At 39.9% G+C, this 20,153-nt stretch overlaps 1 protein-coding gene across 1 annotated transcript in view; it reads left to right on the forward strand.

The window, feature by feature from the left end:
• LOC106961172 (protein diaphanous homolog 2-like) overlaps positions 1-19,058 on the forward strand; it is a 256,445-nt gene extending 237,387 nt beyond the window's left edge. The window contains exons 22-25 of the mRNA XM_015054721.1: positions 7,118-7,282; positions 15,040-15,327; positions 17,529-17,677; positions 18,788-19,058. Of these exons, the coding sequence (XP_014910207.1) occupies positions 7,118-7,282; positions 15,040-15,327; positions 17,529-17,677; positions 18,788-19,058 (873 nt within the window). The remainder of the gene's footprint in view (positions 1-7,117; positions 7,283-15,039; positions 15,328-17,528; positions 17,678-18,787) is intronic.
• Positions 19,059-20,153: the final 1,095 nt, after the last annotated feature.

Here is a 20,153-nt window from a genome sequence, read left to right on the forward strand (position 1 = left end):
CCTTCACTAAGCTGCACTTCAATATCAAAAGTAGTTGTCAAATGAAGTTCTCAGTCCAACTGTAGGATTATACAAGAATACTAAGCATTTGAAATGCTTAAATTATGATAAAAAAAATTCCTTCTGATCTGTGTCTTTTCTGTGACACCAGGCAACATGAGTATCTTACAACGATCAGCAGAAACATTCTCCATTGGGAAACTAATGAGCAAAACTGTTTGATTTAGATCCAACATGAAATTGTGGGCGTAGCTTGCATTGTTATGTAAAAAACAAAAAGAAAAAAAAGAGAAGGACTTCTGAAGTTTTTGTTAAATTTCTGCCTAAATCATTGTTACTCCAAGGCTGCAGAGTCTTCTGTTGTAATGTCCACTATCGTTTCTGCCTTAAGGAACAATCTTCCTCGGTTGTTCAGTGCATCAAGCTCTGGCTCAAAGTGCAATACTTTGTAAAATATTGGATGCATTGTAGTGGTATTGAGTTCATACGCCGAGTTTTCCCACGGATTGAATTGTTGTGATTTTTCTGCTCTTGTGACATTATACGGACCAACAGCAGGTGAGAAAGGGGAAGATTTTCAGTTGTAGGAGAAAACGTCTTCCATTTCCTTGCCAGAAATGTAGCCTCAGGCTAGCTCTAATTTTCTGTGTAAATGTTGGTTCAGCGCGTATTAAATTGCAGGATGATTGCTTTGTTTTTTTATGACTCTTGAATTAATTTAAAGCTGAAGTTATTTGTTCTCTTACAAAGCAAGCTTGCTTGGTCGAAACATTCACAGCATTGTTTACTATGATTCAGATCAATGACTTTGTATTAATAATCTCCGTCACTTTAATCCATTACGTGAGGTCATTTCTCAGTGTGATTCCTTTCCTACGCTCACTTTTGACTTTCATTCGCTAGAGCACCGAAAACACCAGAAAAACACCAAAACAAAAGAGTTTGGTATCTATTTCAAGCTCTCTTGTGTTTATTTTAAGAAGACAAGCAATGGACTTCAGTAAAATGATGTGTTCCATCAGACATGCAGTGCTAAGTCTCTGTCATGACTCTGTACTCCATTCCTTCATCCTCTTCTCAGTCAGCATGATGGCTTGTGTCCAGTCAGTGGGCAGTCTTGGTGTAATTTGGCCCAGAGGGGCTGCTGGCAGTAGGTGGGGGGGATAAAGGGAGCAGGGATAGTGGGGTTTGGAGAAAAGCAGGCTTAGTGTGGGGCCTTGGATGGAGTGGCCAATGAGCACATAGGAAAAGCATTAAATAAACATTAATGGAACTAGGTTACAGGAGACTTATTAGCAAGGCTTTTTGGGCCCCCACTGTAGGGTTTTATGTCGCACTTTAATAACTCTCTCATGCACACAGGTAAACAAACCAGGTAATTTATTGCCATCCTCATAGGTGGCCAATGTGAACACAGTTTTTTACTTTGCTGTGGTCCATAAATTGATTCTTCTCTGTGTTTCATCATGTGAATGAATAGCGCGTGGCTCCAAAAAGGAGACTACAAATCTGATTTGGATCCAGTTTTGATGTCAGTTTGTGATGTTAAAAATGAGTGTGCCTAATCGCAGCTTAGTAATTTCAACATACCCTTTTCTGGCATGTCAAAAAGATAAATAGTGACTGATTAAAATGCAGTAATGAGGACTCTGGGGCAGGACAAAAACCTAAATCTGGATTTTACAAGGACAGAAAGTAACTGCAGTTTATAGCGAGTAGAAAGAAAGGCAGAGCAGAGCCCAGAATCTGAGAAAATATTTTATTTCCTGACTATTTCTAATTCAGATTGCTCAATGCTCTTATTATTGCATTTCTTTGGGATTTCTTGGGAATTTAATTAGACAGATCAACATAAAGTAGAACATAAATGGGAAGTGACATTTTTTTTTCAAGGATTTTGAAATGTTTAAAATAATAAGAATAAAAATAACTTTTCATAATTGTTTTTGTTTAATTTCTGAAGAGGATCTTAGGACCCCAACCGTGTTGACTTATTGCAACAGTTGGGGTCCCACCCCTCTTTGAGAACTGCTGCCTTACTTCAAACTATAATTCTTAACACTTCTCTTTTGGCAATGTTTTTTTTTTTTTTTTTGTCAACTCTTTGTAAAGATCAAATTTGTGGTTGGCAAAAACTATAACAAAGTCACTTGAGCTGTGGATCTCTGCAGTTCCTCCAGAGTCACCTCCTCTTTGACTTCTATAGGTAATTTTATTGAGCTGGATTTTATTTAGAGGAATCAGAGTAAAGGGGGTTTGAATGCAAAATGCTTGTCACCCTTTATATCATTTTAATTTCTGAACCATGCATCATTTTCCATTTCACAGCTAAGTGCTACTTTCCGTCTGTTACATACAATAGAAAATGGAAATGTTTTTAAAGCAGAGTCACAGCTTTAAATCCTCGTCAGTGTTTGCTACATGGAGCCCCTTCAGCCTCAGGGCTGTTGTCCTTCTCTGTCTTGGTAGGGTTTAATGCAGGGCAAGCTGTCCTCCTGTGAGGACAGCCTGAAGAGAAGAGCGAAGACTGACAAACAGAGTTGGGGGGCAACCAAAGACTGCCTAATGCCTTACCTCGTGACCCGGCGTGCCCACTCCAAGCCCAAGTGGTGTGAATACGAGACCTGGTTCAGACAGAATACTTGTGAAAGTCCACTCTGAGCAGGAAAGAGGGGATTTGTTGTCTGAGAGCGAGAATTGAATGGAGAGAATATCAAGTGAGGGTGTAGAAAGAGAATTATAATGAGTTTTTTCCTTTGACTGAGACAGGGTGTAAAAACAGGGAAGTAAAAGAAACAGAAAACAAAGTGTCCTACAGTGAAAAGAAAGAAAAGTGTAATTGACAGCTGGACAGTTAAAGAATGGTAGCATGACAGTAAGACCGTACATTTTCTGTATATATATATATATATATATATATATATATATATAAATGTGTGTGAGTATGTTTGCCTTCTCATTCTGTTTTTGTATGCATGCTGGATGGCGGCTCCAGCGTGCAGGTTGTGTTGCTGCAGGATAGTGTGTGTCAGGCTCCATCAATATGACATGTCTTTGATGTGGAAATATGAAGAGCAAAAGCCCAGCCAGCTTCAGTCCAGTCCCCAGCGGGACACATCTACCACAGTGCATACGTGGGCATTTCAGGGAGTGAGATGGGAAGGGGAGTAAATCGGGGAAAATAAAACATCCAGAGAGCCACAAGCTACATCGGGCACCGCAAGTAATTAAGTAAAATTTAAGTTTGATAGCACATTCCCTGAAAAAAAAACAAAAAAACACACAATACAAGATTGCAATCATGAAATCCTGAAGCCTTGTATGTGGCAATGCTAAAGGCTATTGATCACACGACCTCGGTGACGATGCAGAGCCCTGTGACTTGGAACCAGGATGTAGGTTTTATGTTCAAGGAGCACAGAAATGTGACTCAGATCCGTTTTTTTTCTTCTTCTTCTTTGTTTGCTGATGTGGATATCTGACTTTTTCATGACAGTCTGACTGACCCATTTCCAATATTTTCACCAAAAAATTAAAAAAAACAACACAAAAAAAAAATCTGATTTGTGCCATAATCATATGTGGTACTAAATCAGAAATGATTATGATAGTCTTGAATTGTTATTTCAATTCACAGATGGCTGCATCTATTATTACTACCATAAGCAGTGTGGGGTTGTACACCGTACACAGAAACAACAGGGGCTCTTATGCAGAACCTTGAGGTCCACCATAGTGGAGTGGAGTATTACTTGTGATTTGAAACAATAGCGTCCGTTTGATCAATTGTAAGTTCTCGAAGTGATTTTTTTTTTTTTTTTTTTTTTTTTTTTTCTTTTTTCCCCCTCTCCCCCCCAAAAAAACTAAAGGAGTGATAAACATATTGTAAACATGTAATGGAAACATTATAGTGGTGTGCTTTTTTTATTCCTTTGATTTCTTGACATGATTATGATGATCATTTTCTGCACCCCCTTTTTCATATGATTTTAAACAATTTGTATTTATTTTTTTCATTCTAACCTAATTTAGCAAAGTTTATTTTTTAAAAAGGCTGTATATTTCTATGATGCGCTAGCTGCATATTAGATTCTAAAAAGTTATTTTTCTACTTACCCATAAAAAAATCACAACTCCAGTTCTGCAAAACTCAAGAGTCCTTTTGATGTTGAAAAGATATGTTACTTTGGCAAAGTTTTACTTTCACATCCATCCGCTGGGGCTCTCTAGAAAAGAAGGGGAGATTGAGGGAGGTGTACAAAGGAAGAGATAACAGAGGTCTGACAGGAGCAATGGGGGTAAATCGCGTCCAGGCAGACATGGATACAGAGAGACGGAAGAATAAGTCCATTCGCTGCCCAATGTTCTGACTGTCCCAGTGTGACCTTACAAAAAAAATTCAACAAATCTACACCTCCTCCTCCTCCACATGCGCAAAACTCCAAAAAACACTTCTGCAATTGTGTGGTTTTGGATCAATGTAATATGTTTTGCTCATGACATCATTGGTGAGTTTTTAGCTGGGGAAACAGAAAAATTCCAAATACGGCATTGATTATAAACTAGCAAAGCAGGACATGTTGGAAAGCTGCGTGGCCTCCACACAATAATAGCAGACTGTTCAAAAAGAACAATGTCTTGATAACTGTTTGGCCCTGGTAATCGCAGGCCACATGCTGTCCCACCTGACCATGGATGTTGCCAAGGCGACTGTAAAAGAACACTAATTGCCTATAACTGCACCCAGACTCAGAAACTGGGACCTTCGTAGGAGTAACACAAGCAAGCAGTGAAGTGTTGTCAAATGATGGCCTTTAATAATCGGTTGACTGCAACAGCATCAATTTAGAGTGGATTGCAGTGGGAAACACATAAGAAAGACAAACACATTTAATTAGATGAATTTTATATTATTAATCTTTAATTTTCATTGTTGCTCTTTACTTTGCAGTCTTTTATTTTGCATGTGCATCCAGCAGTTCCTCTGGCATGAACACTAACACTCCAAATAGACAAATACAGAGACTGATTTTATACTTCCTGTCATCAGGTGGCGCTGCAGGTATTGCACTTTACCTGCCCCAATTGAAACCTTGTTTTGCCTTATAGATATTTTCCATCTGTATTCCAATGTATAGGTCAATTTAAATTAGTAAAATTAAATTCAGTAGTTACACACATAATAGATTGAAATTGTAAGCAGAACCAAAAGCTTATCGCTTTGATATAAATTACATGTTTTTTTTTTTCTGATTTAAGGAAAAAACGAGACAACCGAGAGGAAAAATACTCCACCAGAAATGTAATACTAAAAATACACTTTAAAATCGTATGGATTACATCTCATTCATAAACTTCACTTTTCTCAAATTCTCATCTGATATTGAAGAGTTGGAGTAATTTTGGTTGATTGGTTAATCCTGTTAGTTCACCACTCTAATATTGTCTTCTTATTCTGTGGATAACTTTCACAGCTAAATCGTTTCAGAGAAGCCTTAGAAATAACCTCTAACTGAGGGTTGCCAGCCGTCCCGTAAAATACGGAACCGTTTCGTAATTGGCTGTTAAATGTAGCGTCCCATACTGATCCAATACGGGACGCGATTTGTTCCGTATTCTACAAATATGTAATAATAAAGAAGTGTTTCCCGAGTATATTATATAGTAGGCTGCTGCCCCAGTCATTGTTTGACTCACGGTAACACACACTTCCGGCCGGAACATTATTTGCGTTGCACAGACATAACGTCCAATTTTCAAGTTCGGCCCGTGGGGATTTTCATCGTTTTTGGGGGACCAATAAGCATCCTTAAAATGCCTGGCGTACGGCAGCCTTTCTCCTCCGGGAGCTGCTGGTTGGAAGCGCTGCAGGAGTATTTATACAGGTGAGCAGATAGCCTGAACACGGCGGGCGGCGGAGTAGTTGATGGTTACAGTATAAGTGTAGCTTTACGGAAGAACCGCACAATAAATTTAATATCATCCCGGTGTGAACAAACGGGTGGCGGAGCGCATCGTGGCGGTACATGGCTGGTAGATGAGTTTCTTTGTGGGAGAACAAAGGTGCCGTAAATATCCCGTATTGCTCCCCACGTTCTTACTTCGTCCCCTGGTCTATCGGTCGTGTTTTTAAAAAACAGCTGAATATCGTACTGATCTATGTGTCAACAAAAAAGACATAAAAATATTTTATCATCACACTTTGCTGTCTCTAGCATCGTGTGCCTGCAGACTGTCCACCAGCTGAGCTGCACTGTGCTACTGTACGTGTGCACTCTATGGTTATAAGTGCTCTTAGCTGTTCACCTCACTTAGGTTTGATGATTGTGGAGGCAGGATGAGTTTTGCTCTTGATGCACGTGGTTGTTTATGAAGTTATGCTGTCTTTTTTTTTTTTTTCGTCCTTGCGTGTGTGTGAGTTTCATATCCATCCTTCACGACAAATATCGCCAGCACCAATAACAACTATCGGCCTAAAATGAGTAAAAAGCTGTAATTTCAAGATGACCAGAGTGTATTAATGAAATTCCTGCTCAAGGTCTCCTTTTTTCCACGTTTGTGTCCTCTACATGTGTGTTCACCTAAATCTGCACCGCATCGCTCTCATCCCGCTCAGGGTGGGAGTCTTGTAGTGCCCCAGTGCAGTCTCCATGAGGTCAATGGCTGCTGTGATAATGTTTAACTGATGCCGGCTGTCAATACTCATTCACCGGGAGAAAAGTCCTCCGCCTGTTCAGTAAATTACACAGTGCAACGTGAGCTGTGAGGTTCAAAACAACCTGACCCCACTGTTGTTGTGCGAAACAATAGAACAATGACTGCAATCAGCTTTTCCAGCAACCATCTGTGTCATGCTGCTGCCTACAAAGCACCTTTCCATTACTTCAGGGCTGCTGCTATTAGCTCTCCTTGTCATTGACTCCAGAGTGAGATGAAGACCCTCCTTTATCCATTTTGTTTTTCTTTCTTCTGCTGACCTTGACATAGGTGGGTCTTAAAAATACTGTACGGCAACATGTGTGTGACATTTCCCTGCTATTGCTGGTTACTGTAGCATTTTAATGTCTGTGTTTGAGGCGTTGCGTTTTCCGTTTTCCTTGACTCCCCCTTTTTTCACGGCTTCTCCAAACATTCTCGGGAGCAGTACGAGAAGCTGTCCACCATGCACAAGAACATGCAGAAGCTGTACGAGAGCATCGGCAGCTACTTCGCATTCGACCCCCACTCAGTCAGCGTGGAGGATTTCTTCGGAGAGCTGGCCAACTTCCGCTTCCTCTTCATGGTGAGTTTAAAACGACGGCACATGTACTCGGTTCCTAGAAAGCAGACACACGGCGCCCAACAGCGGCCACCACCCACACATGCACATGCCTTTGCACTCGCTTGCTTGCACACATTGGGTGTTAGTGAAATGAGAGCTGGTTGCACATGCTCACATTTTCATCAAACTTTGCAGCAGGACCCCACAGATGGTGAAAAATTACAATGTTCTCATTGAAACTGAATGTTAAATTGGGATTACAATTAGAGGAGCATCCCAGTAAATTAGAATAGGATGGAGAGCTTAATTTTTTTTTGTCTCTAATTCATTTCAGGATGTGACTCTCATAAACACACTCTGATATATAAATCCCAGACTGAAGGGTGTGAACTGCAGAAATAAAAACTTGAAGTGTCACTGCATGTGTAGGGAATCTTCTTCTGAACTAAACTACTGAAATAAATTAGCATTCGTTTACATATTATGGCCTTTTTTTAATGATTTTTATAAAGGAAATGCTGAAAACAAATGACATAGCTAAGACAGATTGAAGATTTCACTTTTTTTTGTCAGTAGTGTTCACCTCTCGTTTGTAGTAAAGCCTTCCTTCTCAAAATGTCCTGACCCTGGTGTAATAACTAAGAGCTTTTCTTACAAATTAAGATTACTTTAAGGCATCAACATTTCATCTCCTTTGTTATTTTTGTCATACTTGACAGACCATAACTTAAGTCTGAAATAGAGCGTTGAAGGTGATTTTGTCCCTCTGCAATTCCAGAAGTCATCAATGTTTGTTTTTTTCTTTCACTTGGGAAACAATCATTTCAGCTTGCCAACTTCAAAATACAGGAAGGTTTTCAGTCCAAAACAGTGCCACACTTTGTATTCAGACTTTATATTTCCAATATGGTTCTTGTAAGTTCTCTGAATGTGCTCAGGAAGAATGTAACAAGGCCCACCTGCTGTCATTTCCTTCCATATGCCATTTTTCCTGTATCAAATACCTTTTTGTTTGCAGATAGTTTTCCAGTGCTATAACAGACTCTGAGGTTTTGAATAGTGTCACTTTTCTGTTTCTTGTAAAAGCCGACTAATGTTCCGCTGCCGGCGGACACAAAAGCAACTTCAGTCTTTTTGTGTTTTTTTTCTTTTGCATTTTATTTACTTTTGATTCAGTCAAATTGGGTCATTTTTCATTAATCTATTCTTCTCTCTTCTCTCACAGAAGTGTTGTAATGTCCCGAACATTTCAAAGATTATTTTATGTGCTGATCTTTTAAAATAGCAAAAATTCTAAAGACTTTGAATTTGTTTAAGATTTTATTAATGTTCACAATGGACTCAGAGATGTACGCAAAGCTAACCGATTGGAGAAGCGTTTGCTGCTGTTGGCTCTAGCACAGATTTGTTATATTAAAACATTTAAGCTAACGTTAAATTTAATGATTTTCCTGATATCAAGGGGAAAAAAACTGCTTTTATGGCTGGGAAAAAAGCTTTATAATTGTTTCAAATTCGCTTAAAATTTGAATTAAGAACACATTTACTCTAGAAGTGAAGCATTCCAGACAGACTCTGATGTTGACCAGAGTGCGGTCTTGGGGCCGCTTGCGGCCCTATGAATGATTTTCTGCTGCCCTCGACAACAGTTCTGCAACAAAACAAATCTGGCCTTTCTCTGGCTGACGCAGGTAGATACTTTTTAAAAAAATCTTTTACCGCAAGATTTTCGACAAAATAACAAAAAGTTAGGTGCACCAGAAAATATTCCTCATTTATTAAACTGCTTTCTGTGTTAATCTCAATTTAAATTGAGCCACAAACATCAAACAACTCGGCTGCCCCCTTTGAGTCATCCAGCAAGTACTTCAGAAGACAGAATGACCCAAATCCCACTGTTGTTCCTGAACTTAGACTAAAAACGATTAAAAAGCCATCCCACAATAACCCCCAAAAAATAGAAAATGCTTTGCCTGTCTTTTAATAACACACTCATAAAAGACCCTTGACATGCTTTTGATCTACAATCTCCTTCTAAAAATGTCTGTTTCATTCATCTGAATAAAATCTTGCACATGCAGTTTATTTTTGAGCTGATAATAAAAAAAAAACAGGCACAAGAATATTTATTTAACTCCTTTCAGCACTTTCTCAGTTCAAGTTGATGTTGAAGTTTCTTCGCTGTGGACAGTGATATTTGTGGTCAATCAGCTATGGTGATTCTTGGGTTGTTCCTGAAATGAAACTTGGACAAAACCAGCCGTTTAAACCGGATAATTATCCCAAAATCGCATGAAAGTTAAGTTTATATTTGTTCATTTGCTAAAAGTTATAACTGGAGGTGTTTTCAGTCAGAATGCAGTCAGTGGTGCATTATTGCATTTTATATGTTCCTTTGCTCAACATTAGACATTTTGTTAAAATTGGCTTTAAACAAGTTCATTGAGATGCATTCATTTGAACATGGAGAAAAATTAATAGTTCATTGACGCATCAACCAGGTGCAAATTGAATTAGTAATGATAGAAGCCATATGAAAAGTAAAGTAAAAATCCCCTGTTTTTCTCAGCAGTCTTCTAAACATGTATTTACCTGTCTTTGCCTCTCTGCCATCTCTCTTTCCCACCTGGCACCTCCCCTAAAGCTCCAGGTGACAGGATGATGACATCCTGTCCAGACGGTGTTCTCTTTTTCTCCTCGCAGCCCGTTAATGTAAATGGAAAGGTCCCCTTGTCTGAATCCCTCTCGTTTTCTGACTCTGATCCTCGTGTGAAACCCGCTTCCCATTCTCTCTGATCAAAGTGCACGAGCGCGCAGCGCAGCACTCCCTGAAGGATTCCAGAGTTGCATATCTGTAAAAGAGGCATCCACCCAAGAAAATAAATTATTCTCTCAAGCAAATAGCTGGATATGAATATTTTATTACCGATTTCCTGCTATGGTTAAGGGGATAGAAGTAAGTGGGATATAGTGTAGTTAATATATTCATACAAAAACAATCCTTTAATCACCACATTCCTCAGATATTATTTATAGTTTTTGGCGCTTCAGCTTTACTGACAGAAAGGCTAATCCCATCTGCTTCCAGAGCGCAAGGAATCAATGGTTGTTCCTATTTGAATGTTGTTTTTATTTTTCTTACCCTGTGAAACAACTAGGCTAACTCATTTCTTCCTCCAAAAAAAGGTCTTATGCTTTATTCATCTTTGACTCGCGTCGACTCCTTCTTGATTGTGACAAATGGCAAATCAAATAAACGTGATGACTTGTTGTCAGTGAACATGCTAGCTGGATTTAGCCTCTTGGAACGCCTGGTGCGCCGCTGACATTTGTTTATTATTCTTTGTAAAATGCGGAGATATGAAGTTGTTTGACTCGGACAAAACATCCTCGCCAAGTTCCTTCTCTGTCGCGCCGCCCTTTGTAGCGCATTCACAGCACAAAGCATCTGCTGTATTAAAGAATTCCCTTGCAGTACAGTCACCCTAAATTGCTTTTACTAAAAAGCGGAAGCTTAATGCACCCGACCGACATAAGGCATTTGAGCAAACGCATTGACAGACAGTTCTCACAGAACTGAATGTAACTGATAAGAGAATCCATTAACTCTATTTTCCTTCTGTTTCATTCTCCGTCTCTCCCTCACCTCGTTTTTTTCTTTTTTTTTTTTTTTTGAGCCCAATAAAATATCATTTGAGCCAGGATTTGAGGAGTTCAACAATTTGTTAATTTAATGCTACTGCCATACTTTGAAATAGAGTATGGGTGAAATGCAATAGCAGGGAGTGTTATATGTAATCCTGACCAGGAGCATGAGGATGGGGAGTTCTTCTTTTTCATTAATGAGTTATCAAAGCACAGCAGATGGGCTGGGATGAGCCAACAGTTTTCCTTGTTAATGGAGTGACTTTCTAATATGACCAAATCACTCAGTGGGTCCATAGAGTAACAGGATAGAACGTTTCTGAGAAGGTTTTTAATATTTGTAGGTGCCATTTTTCACCTTATTTGATATAATCCTCATTTATTCCTTCAAAATATAAAACGTGATCGCTGCTTTTAGACTCGGCTGATTCATCATCATGTTTATGCAATATATTTACTTACTGTACAGCGACTTTGGAGGTCACCCATCAATATGTGAGTACATGTATACAGCAGCAGAAGCCTCTCAGTCCGTAACCTATAACTTCTTGAAGCCATTTCACCCCACATCCTGGCACACGGTGCAGCAGATGGCTAATAAACACATTTGCTACTTAAAGCCCAGGCGTTGTAGTGTTTGTAAAATTCAAATGAGATATAGCGATGGCACCCTCTCTGTGTGAGATCATTGGTGCAACCGAGCAGTTGGAAATACTTATTACGCCCTCACTGGACCGGCAAACTCATTTGCATGGGAAGGGAACCATGCTGTGGAAGATGTGTTGTGTTGCACAGGTCAAGGAGGAACAATACACACATTTTAGAAATTATAAAGACAACAGAGCCAGACTGGGTATCATGGCCATATTAGTATTTGGACAGCATTACTGACAGCTGAATGCCAAATGGAACACATTTTGTTCTTACAAAATTTTAAATTTCTCATTTGTTAAAATTTGCATAGCCAATATTTGATCGTGACGCAGGCATAAACGCATTTTTCTAATAACCAGAAGGACTTGGAAATACATTTTTGCTGGATGCAGTCATACGTTTTGTAGCGTTCACTCACACAAATCCAGGTTTCCAGGTCACAAGGTGTGCATAGAAAGTTCTGCATGTGCTAAAATGGACTACGGCTGGAAAAAAGGGAGGGAACAAAGAGACATCCTGACCCAAAGCCCAAACCACCTCAAACCCTAAATGGACTTCCCGACTGTCTGAAAATATCTAATGTTTCTACGTACTCCAAAACGATACATCTATAGAAAGATATTTGCCTAATCTTCTTTGCAAAATAGTTGATAATGATTTGGGAACATAAGTTGTCAAGTACTACCACAGATTCTCAATTGAATTTCAATCTGGACTTTGACTGGGTCGTTCTAACATGCTTATTGTAGCTCTTGATCTTAACTTTTTTTTATTTGCACCAACAAAGCTCTGCATCTCAACCAGAGTTCAATATTTTTTCCTGATCTCACCAGAGGAACCATTTTCTGCATGCATCCTGTTTTCTTTGGCACAACAGATTCTTAGAGGGACAAACAACAAAATGCAAATACCAAAGAGAAAAACCTTTCATGTTTTCTCTTAAAATCACATCGAATGATTTGGTTTAGTCCAGAATGCATTAGAGAACTAACTGGACATTAATAGAGTCCATTGAGAAATATCTGAGCAAGATGTCAAATCAACCAGTTTATTTATCAAGTCACATTTCATTAGAATATTTTAATCTTGGACGTCCTCCCACAATAAACGGAGCTGTCAGGGAAACTGAGCGCGATACAATCGATCTTCGCCCGAAGGAAATTTCAGCCTGTCGCAGAGAACTGGGAAAGGGACACAAAATAAACCACAGATGCAGGGCTTTGATAATTAGAGGTGTTGTTTGATTAGAGCCACTAAATTATGTATCGTAATCATGTTTACAGTCAGAATTAATTGTTTGTTTAGAATAAGTTTCGCCGACAGGACTTATGTACGCAATCTACATAATTTCTACCCCGATTTTATCCTGAAGCACTTCAGGAACGTTCATTTGGAAATGAGCTGAACCCTGCTGGTGGTTGGCTGTCAGAGCTGCTCATCATTTGGAGAAAATATGGGAGGTAAACGTTTTGTTGCCAATACAAGGCACAGCTCTCATCCTGTTGAAAGCGGCAGCAGAGTGGATGCAATCAATATCCTGTGCAGGGGGCAGTGGTCTAATTTACACAGCCTTGATGTGGTGATTAAATACAGGTTGGTATGAGAGACGTCGCTGACTTGCAGTAGTTTGAGACAAGTAATCACAATTTCACAACACACACACAATGTTAATACTTTCTCTTTCTTCACTATCATTTTGTTTATTTCCACGATTTAAACTTGATATATATATATATTTTTTTTTTATCACAATTACTCAACCTCGCTCTTCTCTCTCTGTCTCTGCCGCCATCGCTGCCCTTGTCATCCGTCAAGGAGGCGGTGACAACGAGGGCCCGTGTCCTTGGACATGTAGAAAAGCCCTGCTATTGACTGGCATGATGAGCCGCTCTTTCCTTGTTCCTTTCCCGCAATCCCCATAATCCCTCTGTCTTAGCTGCCAACACGGCGCACTCATCAGGACCACAGGGGCGGTGGATGGGGGGCCTGCTGTCGCCACATATTATATCACCGCTCAGAGAGGGTTATGCCTTCGCTTAAAGCTGCCCACATGGATGCATACAGGAGAGGGAACACCACAGATGAGCTGAAGCATAAAGATGTAAATGGACTCCAACCTTGGCGCACATAATCGTATGGATTTACAAACATGAAGTATGACCTCCCACACGTGGAACCTCTGCTGCACCACAGGCGTAGCATGCAACAGCATTTTGTTGTCTCCAAAGGTCACACAGTTGCATCTTATTCTCTCCTTGCAGCAGAACAAACTGACAGATTTGTACAGTGCTGAAGACATACGGTTTATTATCTCTCTATCCCGGGTTCCTTTCTGGCATTTCAGCTGGTGACCGCGGAGGAGACGGATGCTTTCTGAATGCTGGGCTCGCTGCACGACTGCCACATGTTGCTTTCTCAATTAAATGTCTTTCCAGTGTTGTCTGAAGAATTATGCCTGCATTATGTCGTGCAGAGATTTTCAAAAGCGTTCAATTTGAACCTTTTCACGTTTTGTCTCATTAGAGCCACAAAATTCAATGTATTTTAATTGGATTTTATGTTATTGACCAACTGAGCGAGCATAATTATCAAGTTGATACCTGTTTTTTTTTTGTTTTTATCTCTGGTTTTGGGGTGCAGCCTATTGGCGTCGAGAAAAATGAGAATGGTGCCAATAGCACGGCGAGTAGCATGGCGCCTGGTGTTTTAGCTTCCGAAGCTGCATTTTCTTTATAACATGTTAGATATTCTTTACAAAAAATTCCTTGAATAGGTGAATTATCCACATTCGGCAGAAGAATCTGCTGTCAACAGGCGGGGGTCTTCTGGGCCACTTTATGCACTATGCTTAAATGTTAGTTAATTATTGTGAGTACCAAGGTTTTTGATGCTCTGTGTCTGTATAGTGACACTTTTTACAACTCTTAAAAGAAAAGCTGTAGAACTTTTGCTGGTAAATATATTAAATAACCAAGCTATTCTGCTAAAATAGCAGACAAGACGAGCAACATTCTTTCATGAAAACTTGACATGGAAATATTGAATTTTTTTTTTAATTTATTTATTTTTAATATCACATAAGATATCTATGAAATACTTTGGAGTTTTTGTTATGTGATAAAATGTGCAAAAGTCAAAGGCTATGAACACTTTTTGAAAGCACTGATTATGTGTGAATGTCCTCATTCATGTAGGTTTGGCATTAAATCAACTGTGGGACTGAAATCATGTACAGAAACCCCACTGATAGATGGGCTTATAATAAAAACAGGCCTATACACAGCAACAGATGCATTGTTTATTCCAGACGCTTATCTCTATCAAGCCAGTTGCTGAATAAGACTTTGCTGATGGTATTCTGCTGCTCTTGTACACTATACAGTGTAGAAGATGATAAAAGAGTGAAGGTGGCAGAGCAACATTCTGATTTTATCTGTTTGTGTGTGTGTGTGTGTGTGTGTGTGTGTGCGCCTCATCAGGAAGCCGTGAAGGAGAACCACAAGAAGAGGGAGATGGAGGAGAAGATCAAGAGAGCCAAGCTGGCGAAGGAGAAAGCTGAGCGAGAGAAGCAGGAGCGTCAGCAGAAGAAGAAGCAGCTGATTGACATGAACAAAGGTACGCTGCTTCTCCCCATGCCGCTGCCGAGACGGAGACGGGGAGTTCAGGGGACAAGAAGCGCAAGGGTGGAGAGAGGGTTTCATGGAAATTTGCTGCACACGGATTTGAACTCAGCCGCTGATGCTAATGCAGAGAAGCAGGGGGAGGGAGTCCTTTATTTTAGTTTATTTTCAACTCTCATGTTTACAGTGCTTCCATAGCTCAGTCAGTGCTTCCAGACAAAAGAGAGGTTATGCTAGAATTGGTATTTTCTACTTATCCACATTCTGTAGACAAAAAACATTCTCCCCCTGCTGCATCTAAAAATTGAACACATTTTATTCAGTCATGCTTCCAGTTATTGGAAAGTAGTCACAAATAAACTCAAATATTTTGTTTGCTTACAGAGACACATGCTGGAAAATACAGGCTCCATGTAAAGATAGGAAATTAAGGCCCGTTTTATCGACTAAACCGGAGATTGCTGTGTAGATGGCAATCTCAACATGATCATTATGGCTCTGGTAGTTTAGCATTCATTACATGGAAGCAATGCAAGGAAAAACAATTGTATAACAGTTTCCAGAACCGCTGTAATGACTCCTCTGTCCTGCAGCAACGGCAGCCAGTCGTGTATTGATCAGTGTGAGCTGCCATTGTTTTGCACGTGGAGGAAAGAACACAGTGACAGGGGCTGATGCTGGCGTCTAGTTATGACAATGACACTGAAGGAATTTCAAGCCTGGGAGGCCTTACAGGCAGTCAGTGCACTCTTTTGTCCATTATTTATTCATATTTTTTGACTAACAGACTGGGATTTCCACACCAGTTTCTAAATGTCAGAACTAGCCAAGGACCTCTCCATCGCCCAGCCTCATTGGGAAATATGACAAGACAGTCTCCAGCACGCCACAGACTCTCCAAGATAATTGATGCATGCAACAGTTCTTCTCTCGCTCTTTTCTTTTTTTTTTTTTTTTCTCCGAGAAGAGACCTCTCTGAAAGCTCTACTTTCAATAATCCAACATGGCTGAGCTGAAGGAGGCTGTCTACCCCCTCTCCCTCTGTGTCTGGCAAACCAGATGGAGAAGGATGGAGAAGTGGTGCGATATTAAATATTTCTGCCAGAGCAGATTTTGATCTTGGTTTCTGAATGCCATAATATGACATTCAGAATGAATAAAACATGAGGATGACATGGGCAGCGTTGCCTGCAGCCTCCGAGATAGTGGGGGATTGTGCTGCGCACCGACACCTAGATTACTGGACTGTCTCGATGACGGTGACCTTGGAAAATTATGGAAAACTCGCTTTCTTAATCCAAGATGCACTTGGCATGAAAAGCTTTTCTGCTGTCAAGGTTCCTTACCTGCATGTTTTTTTCATTAAACCTAGAATAATTTCATGTATTTTTACTTGTTTCTATGCGGAAAGCAATCTAACAAAAGGAGTGGGAATTTAAGCTCCAACCAGAAACGGGTGGGAGTGTGTTCAGCTTATTTGTTTGTCCTCACGCCCTCGGTTTCCTTTTTGTTTGGAAGATGTAAACAGTGGCTCTCCTAGGTGTACACACCCCTGTAGAAAGACCAGATTTATGAGGCCGGGTTTATGAGATGCAATAACAACGCAACAAGGAGGAAAAATGAGCTTTTTCCAATGTTAATTTATCACATATACTTTGCCTTGAAACTGAAATACCAAAATATCTGTGAGGGGGGGAAGATATAAAAAAATGAAATGAGGTGCAGCGACCTGGTTGTGAAGGAACTGCATCTTTGGACTAATTCTGGGTTGAGATATACGATGAATTATTATCAGTGTAAGTTTTTGGATACTGCATCTTGTTTTTACCACAGGATGAGTAAAGGGCAAATCATCTGGGACGTGTGATTGATAGGAGTGCATCAGGGCGGGGCCGTGTACACATTTAGTTGTGCGTTGCGCTTGTGGCAGTTTAATTAACTTTTTCTATCTTACTAAACAAGCTAAGCTATTTATGCCTTGATGTAGATATATCTTTATATTGTGGAGTCTTGTTTGGCCTTCTCTGTGCTGAATGTATTGTAGGCTTACTAAATGAGCCACAGAAATCCAAACAGACCCGATCATCAAGCAAATAATTTCAGCCCGACCCTGCGCGGGCCAAAAATCTAAATTCTACCTTGCCTGCAGCCTCAGACATTTCAGGGATTGCGTTGTGCACCGACACAGAGTCCTGGCCGGTCTTAATAACGGTGAACTTGAAAATATGGAATATCCACTTTCCTGAAGCAGGAGGTGCTCAGCGCTGCCAGCTTTTCCTCTGTCAAGGTCGTTACCAGCATTATTATTATTTTTTTTTAACCTTGACATTTTTTTTCTGCTCCTTCAGTTGTTTTTCTTTGTGGAAAGCAATCTAAGGAAGGACAAACGCATGCAGGGCTCCATTAATGCGTCTGATGAATGGGGATGTAAGCTCCAGCCAGAAGAAGGGTGGAGGTTAAAGCAGCTCGGTGGTTTGCGCTCGCGCCCCGCGTCTCGGTTTCCTTTTAAGCTGTTTGGTTGGAAAATATACAGCAGGAAATTCAGTGTTTTCTTGTTGCGCATCTTTCTTCTCTGCGCCTCCTCTCCTCCCTGTTTGACAACCTTGGCTTGAGACTCTCGGCTCTTGTCTCCCTGCCTGCTCTAAAATTCTACATGTGCTTCACATATTCGAAGAGTTGGTTATTTGAGGTGATTTTCCTATCAATATTTCATGCGGAGCATCACTCTTGTTTTCTGCGATGGCTTGGGAAAACACAGAAGTGGGCAACACAAAGAGACTCGTGTAATTCCTCTCGCCATTAATTAATGATGGCTGAGCATTTTTGACATTAATTTTAAATTCTGGGGGTTAAAAGGCTAAATGAAATCCTGAAATAGATAGTTTAGACACCTGCTCTTAGAGATCAGACTGATAGAAATTGAGTAGAGCCAGCTATGTTTTCTGTGTATTTGGATGCATAAGCTGAGCAGATGGGGTAAACATATGCCTATTGTGTTATGAGAATTAAGCACAGGTCAGTGTCTTATCTATTTTAGGGATTTACTGGTTTGCTCATTTTGTGGCTTAAAGGACTGCTTGATGGATAATAGTATTTTGTTTAACGCAATTTCAAGAGTCTATTTTTGAGAAGGGATAGATTTTATGTCATTTCACAAATTGCAACCTAATCCTCTTTGCTCGCAAATGATTAACAATGAAATGCATTTTTAATGAGAGTTTAATTCATTTAGCTTTTTGCCATGATGGCACCAGGATGGAGGAAAGAGGAGAGGGAGAGCAGATAAACGCTTTTAGGAAAGTGGTAATATAAAAAAAAAACCCTTGAAATGATGCCCTCTCTCTCTGTATCACTTTTCCAACAAAGTGACAGACAGATAAGAGAAGTGTATCACTAAACACTCCTCTCAGTTAAGTATTTGAAATCTTAATGTATGAAATATCTTATAAAATCATTACCCAGTCACTCAATTTGTTTTAATTTGCTCTAAGTGGATTCTCTTGAACTGACCAGCTGTTCAACATTTACAGAACCACTTTAGATCAGTGCAAGTGACTGTTGAGCTCTGCAGAATATGAACTCAAGCTAATGCCTGTGTCTATTACAGGCTAAGAGCAGGATATTTTTACTGCAAGGAAATGAAACAATGTCAGCAGCAGAAAGCTGGGCTCTGCACAGAGCTGCAGCGTGGTGGAGGACTTGAACTTTCCTTCGCTAAAGGCATCAGAGTGAGGAGAAGCAGGGCCCCTCTGGTCGCTGGCATCGCCGGGGTCAGCCCCCCCGTCTGGGGCGAGTGTCTGAACCCGCATGCCATCTGCGTATTCCCAGTCAAATTCACTAAGCTCTCAAAAGACCCGGAAAGCCTGTTCGCTTTTTGAGCACGATGTGGTCTGGCATGAAGCACATATGAACAAAAAAAAAAAACAAAAAAAACCCCACAGCAAATAAGTAGATGCCAGTAGACCGTTATGTTTCAGCCAGGTACCAGGAAGACCTTTTTCTGAGAAACGTAGTCAAAAAAAAATGCAGATTTTATTGTTATTTTGTGTATTAGACAAATGAAAAATTGAAAAAAATGGTACATAGTTTATTATTAGAGATAAAAAATGTAAGCATTGCTTTGCATTTCTTTACAAATTATATTCTGTAGATTAATGTTTTGCTGCCTCTAACAGTTTTGAACAGCTAGTCGGCTTGTAGCTCAGTTGTGAAATAGCTAAAGCTGAGCCATGGAGTGTGTCTGTGAACACCAGTTTCTAAGTCTTGTTTCCAGTTTCCAATTACAAACAGAGCTGGACTTTGATTGGGCCTTTCTTATTCATAAATATGCTTTGATCTAAACCAGAGGTCTGTAACCGAGCCTCAAATATCAGATGATGTACTGAAAAAGACAACTTTCATTTTTGATAAATATTTACTACGAGTCATTTCTTGTGTTATGTTCCTATAAAATACATGGATTTCTGCGGTGGTCATGTGACAAAGTGTAAAAGAAAAAACAAAAAGACTTTCGGAAGGAAGACATTACACAGCTGACTTTTTTTGACCCCCTGTATATAGTCAGCTGTTTCACTAAAACCTTAAACATGCAAAAGCTCTAAACATGCACTTATCTTTTTTATTCTGTCTTCATTGCATCATTTTTTTTTTGCTGAATGGATGGCCACCCAGCTGCCTCAATCCACTGCAACAGCTTGAAGACGCGAGAAAAATGCAAATCCATACATTGGTTTGCTTTAACAGAATACAGTTTATGATAAATGTGTTTTGGCAGGAGACATATGTTACAACATAGCCACTGAACGCACAATATAATCATCTTTTATACTGTTATCTTTGTTCATTCAGCATCTGGGAGCTGGATAAAAACAACTTAAAATCTATATTTGTACTTACAAATCATAAAGCCTAAAGGTGAGTGAATTAATGTGCTGGTAATAATGGACATGGAGTTCAGCTCAAGATGGTGTCGC

Source organism: Poecilia latipinna, unplaced genomic scaffold (genome assembly GCF_001443285.1).
Source record: "Poecilia latipinna isolate Pla-1442-1.1 unplaced genomic scaffold, P_latipinna-1.0 Scaffold1274, whole genome shotgun sequence".
Classification (NCBI taxonomy): Eukaryota; Metazoa; Chordata; class Actinopteri; order Cyprinodontiformes; family Poeciliidae; genus Poecilia; species Poecilia latipinna.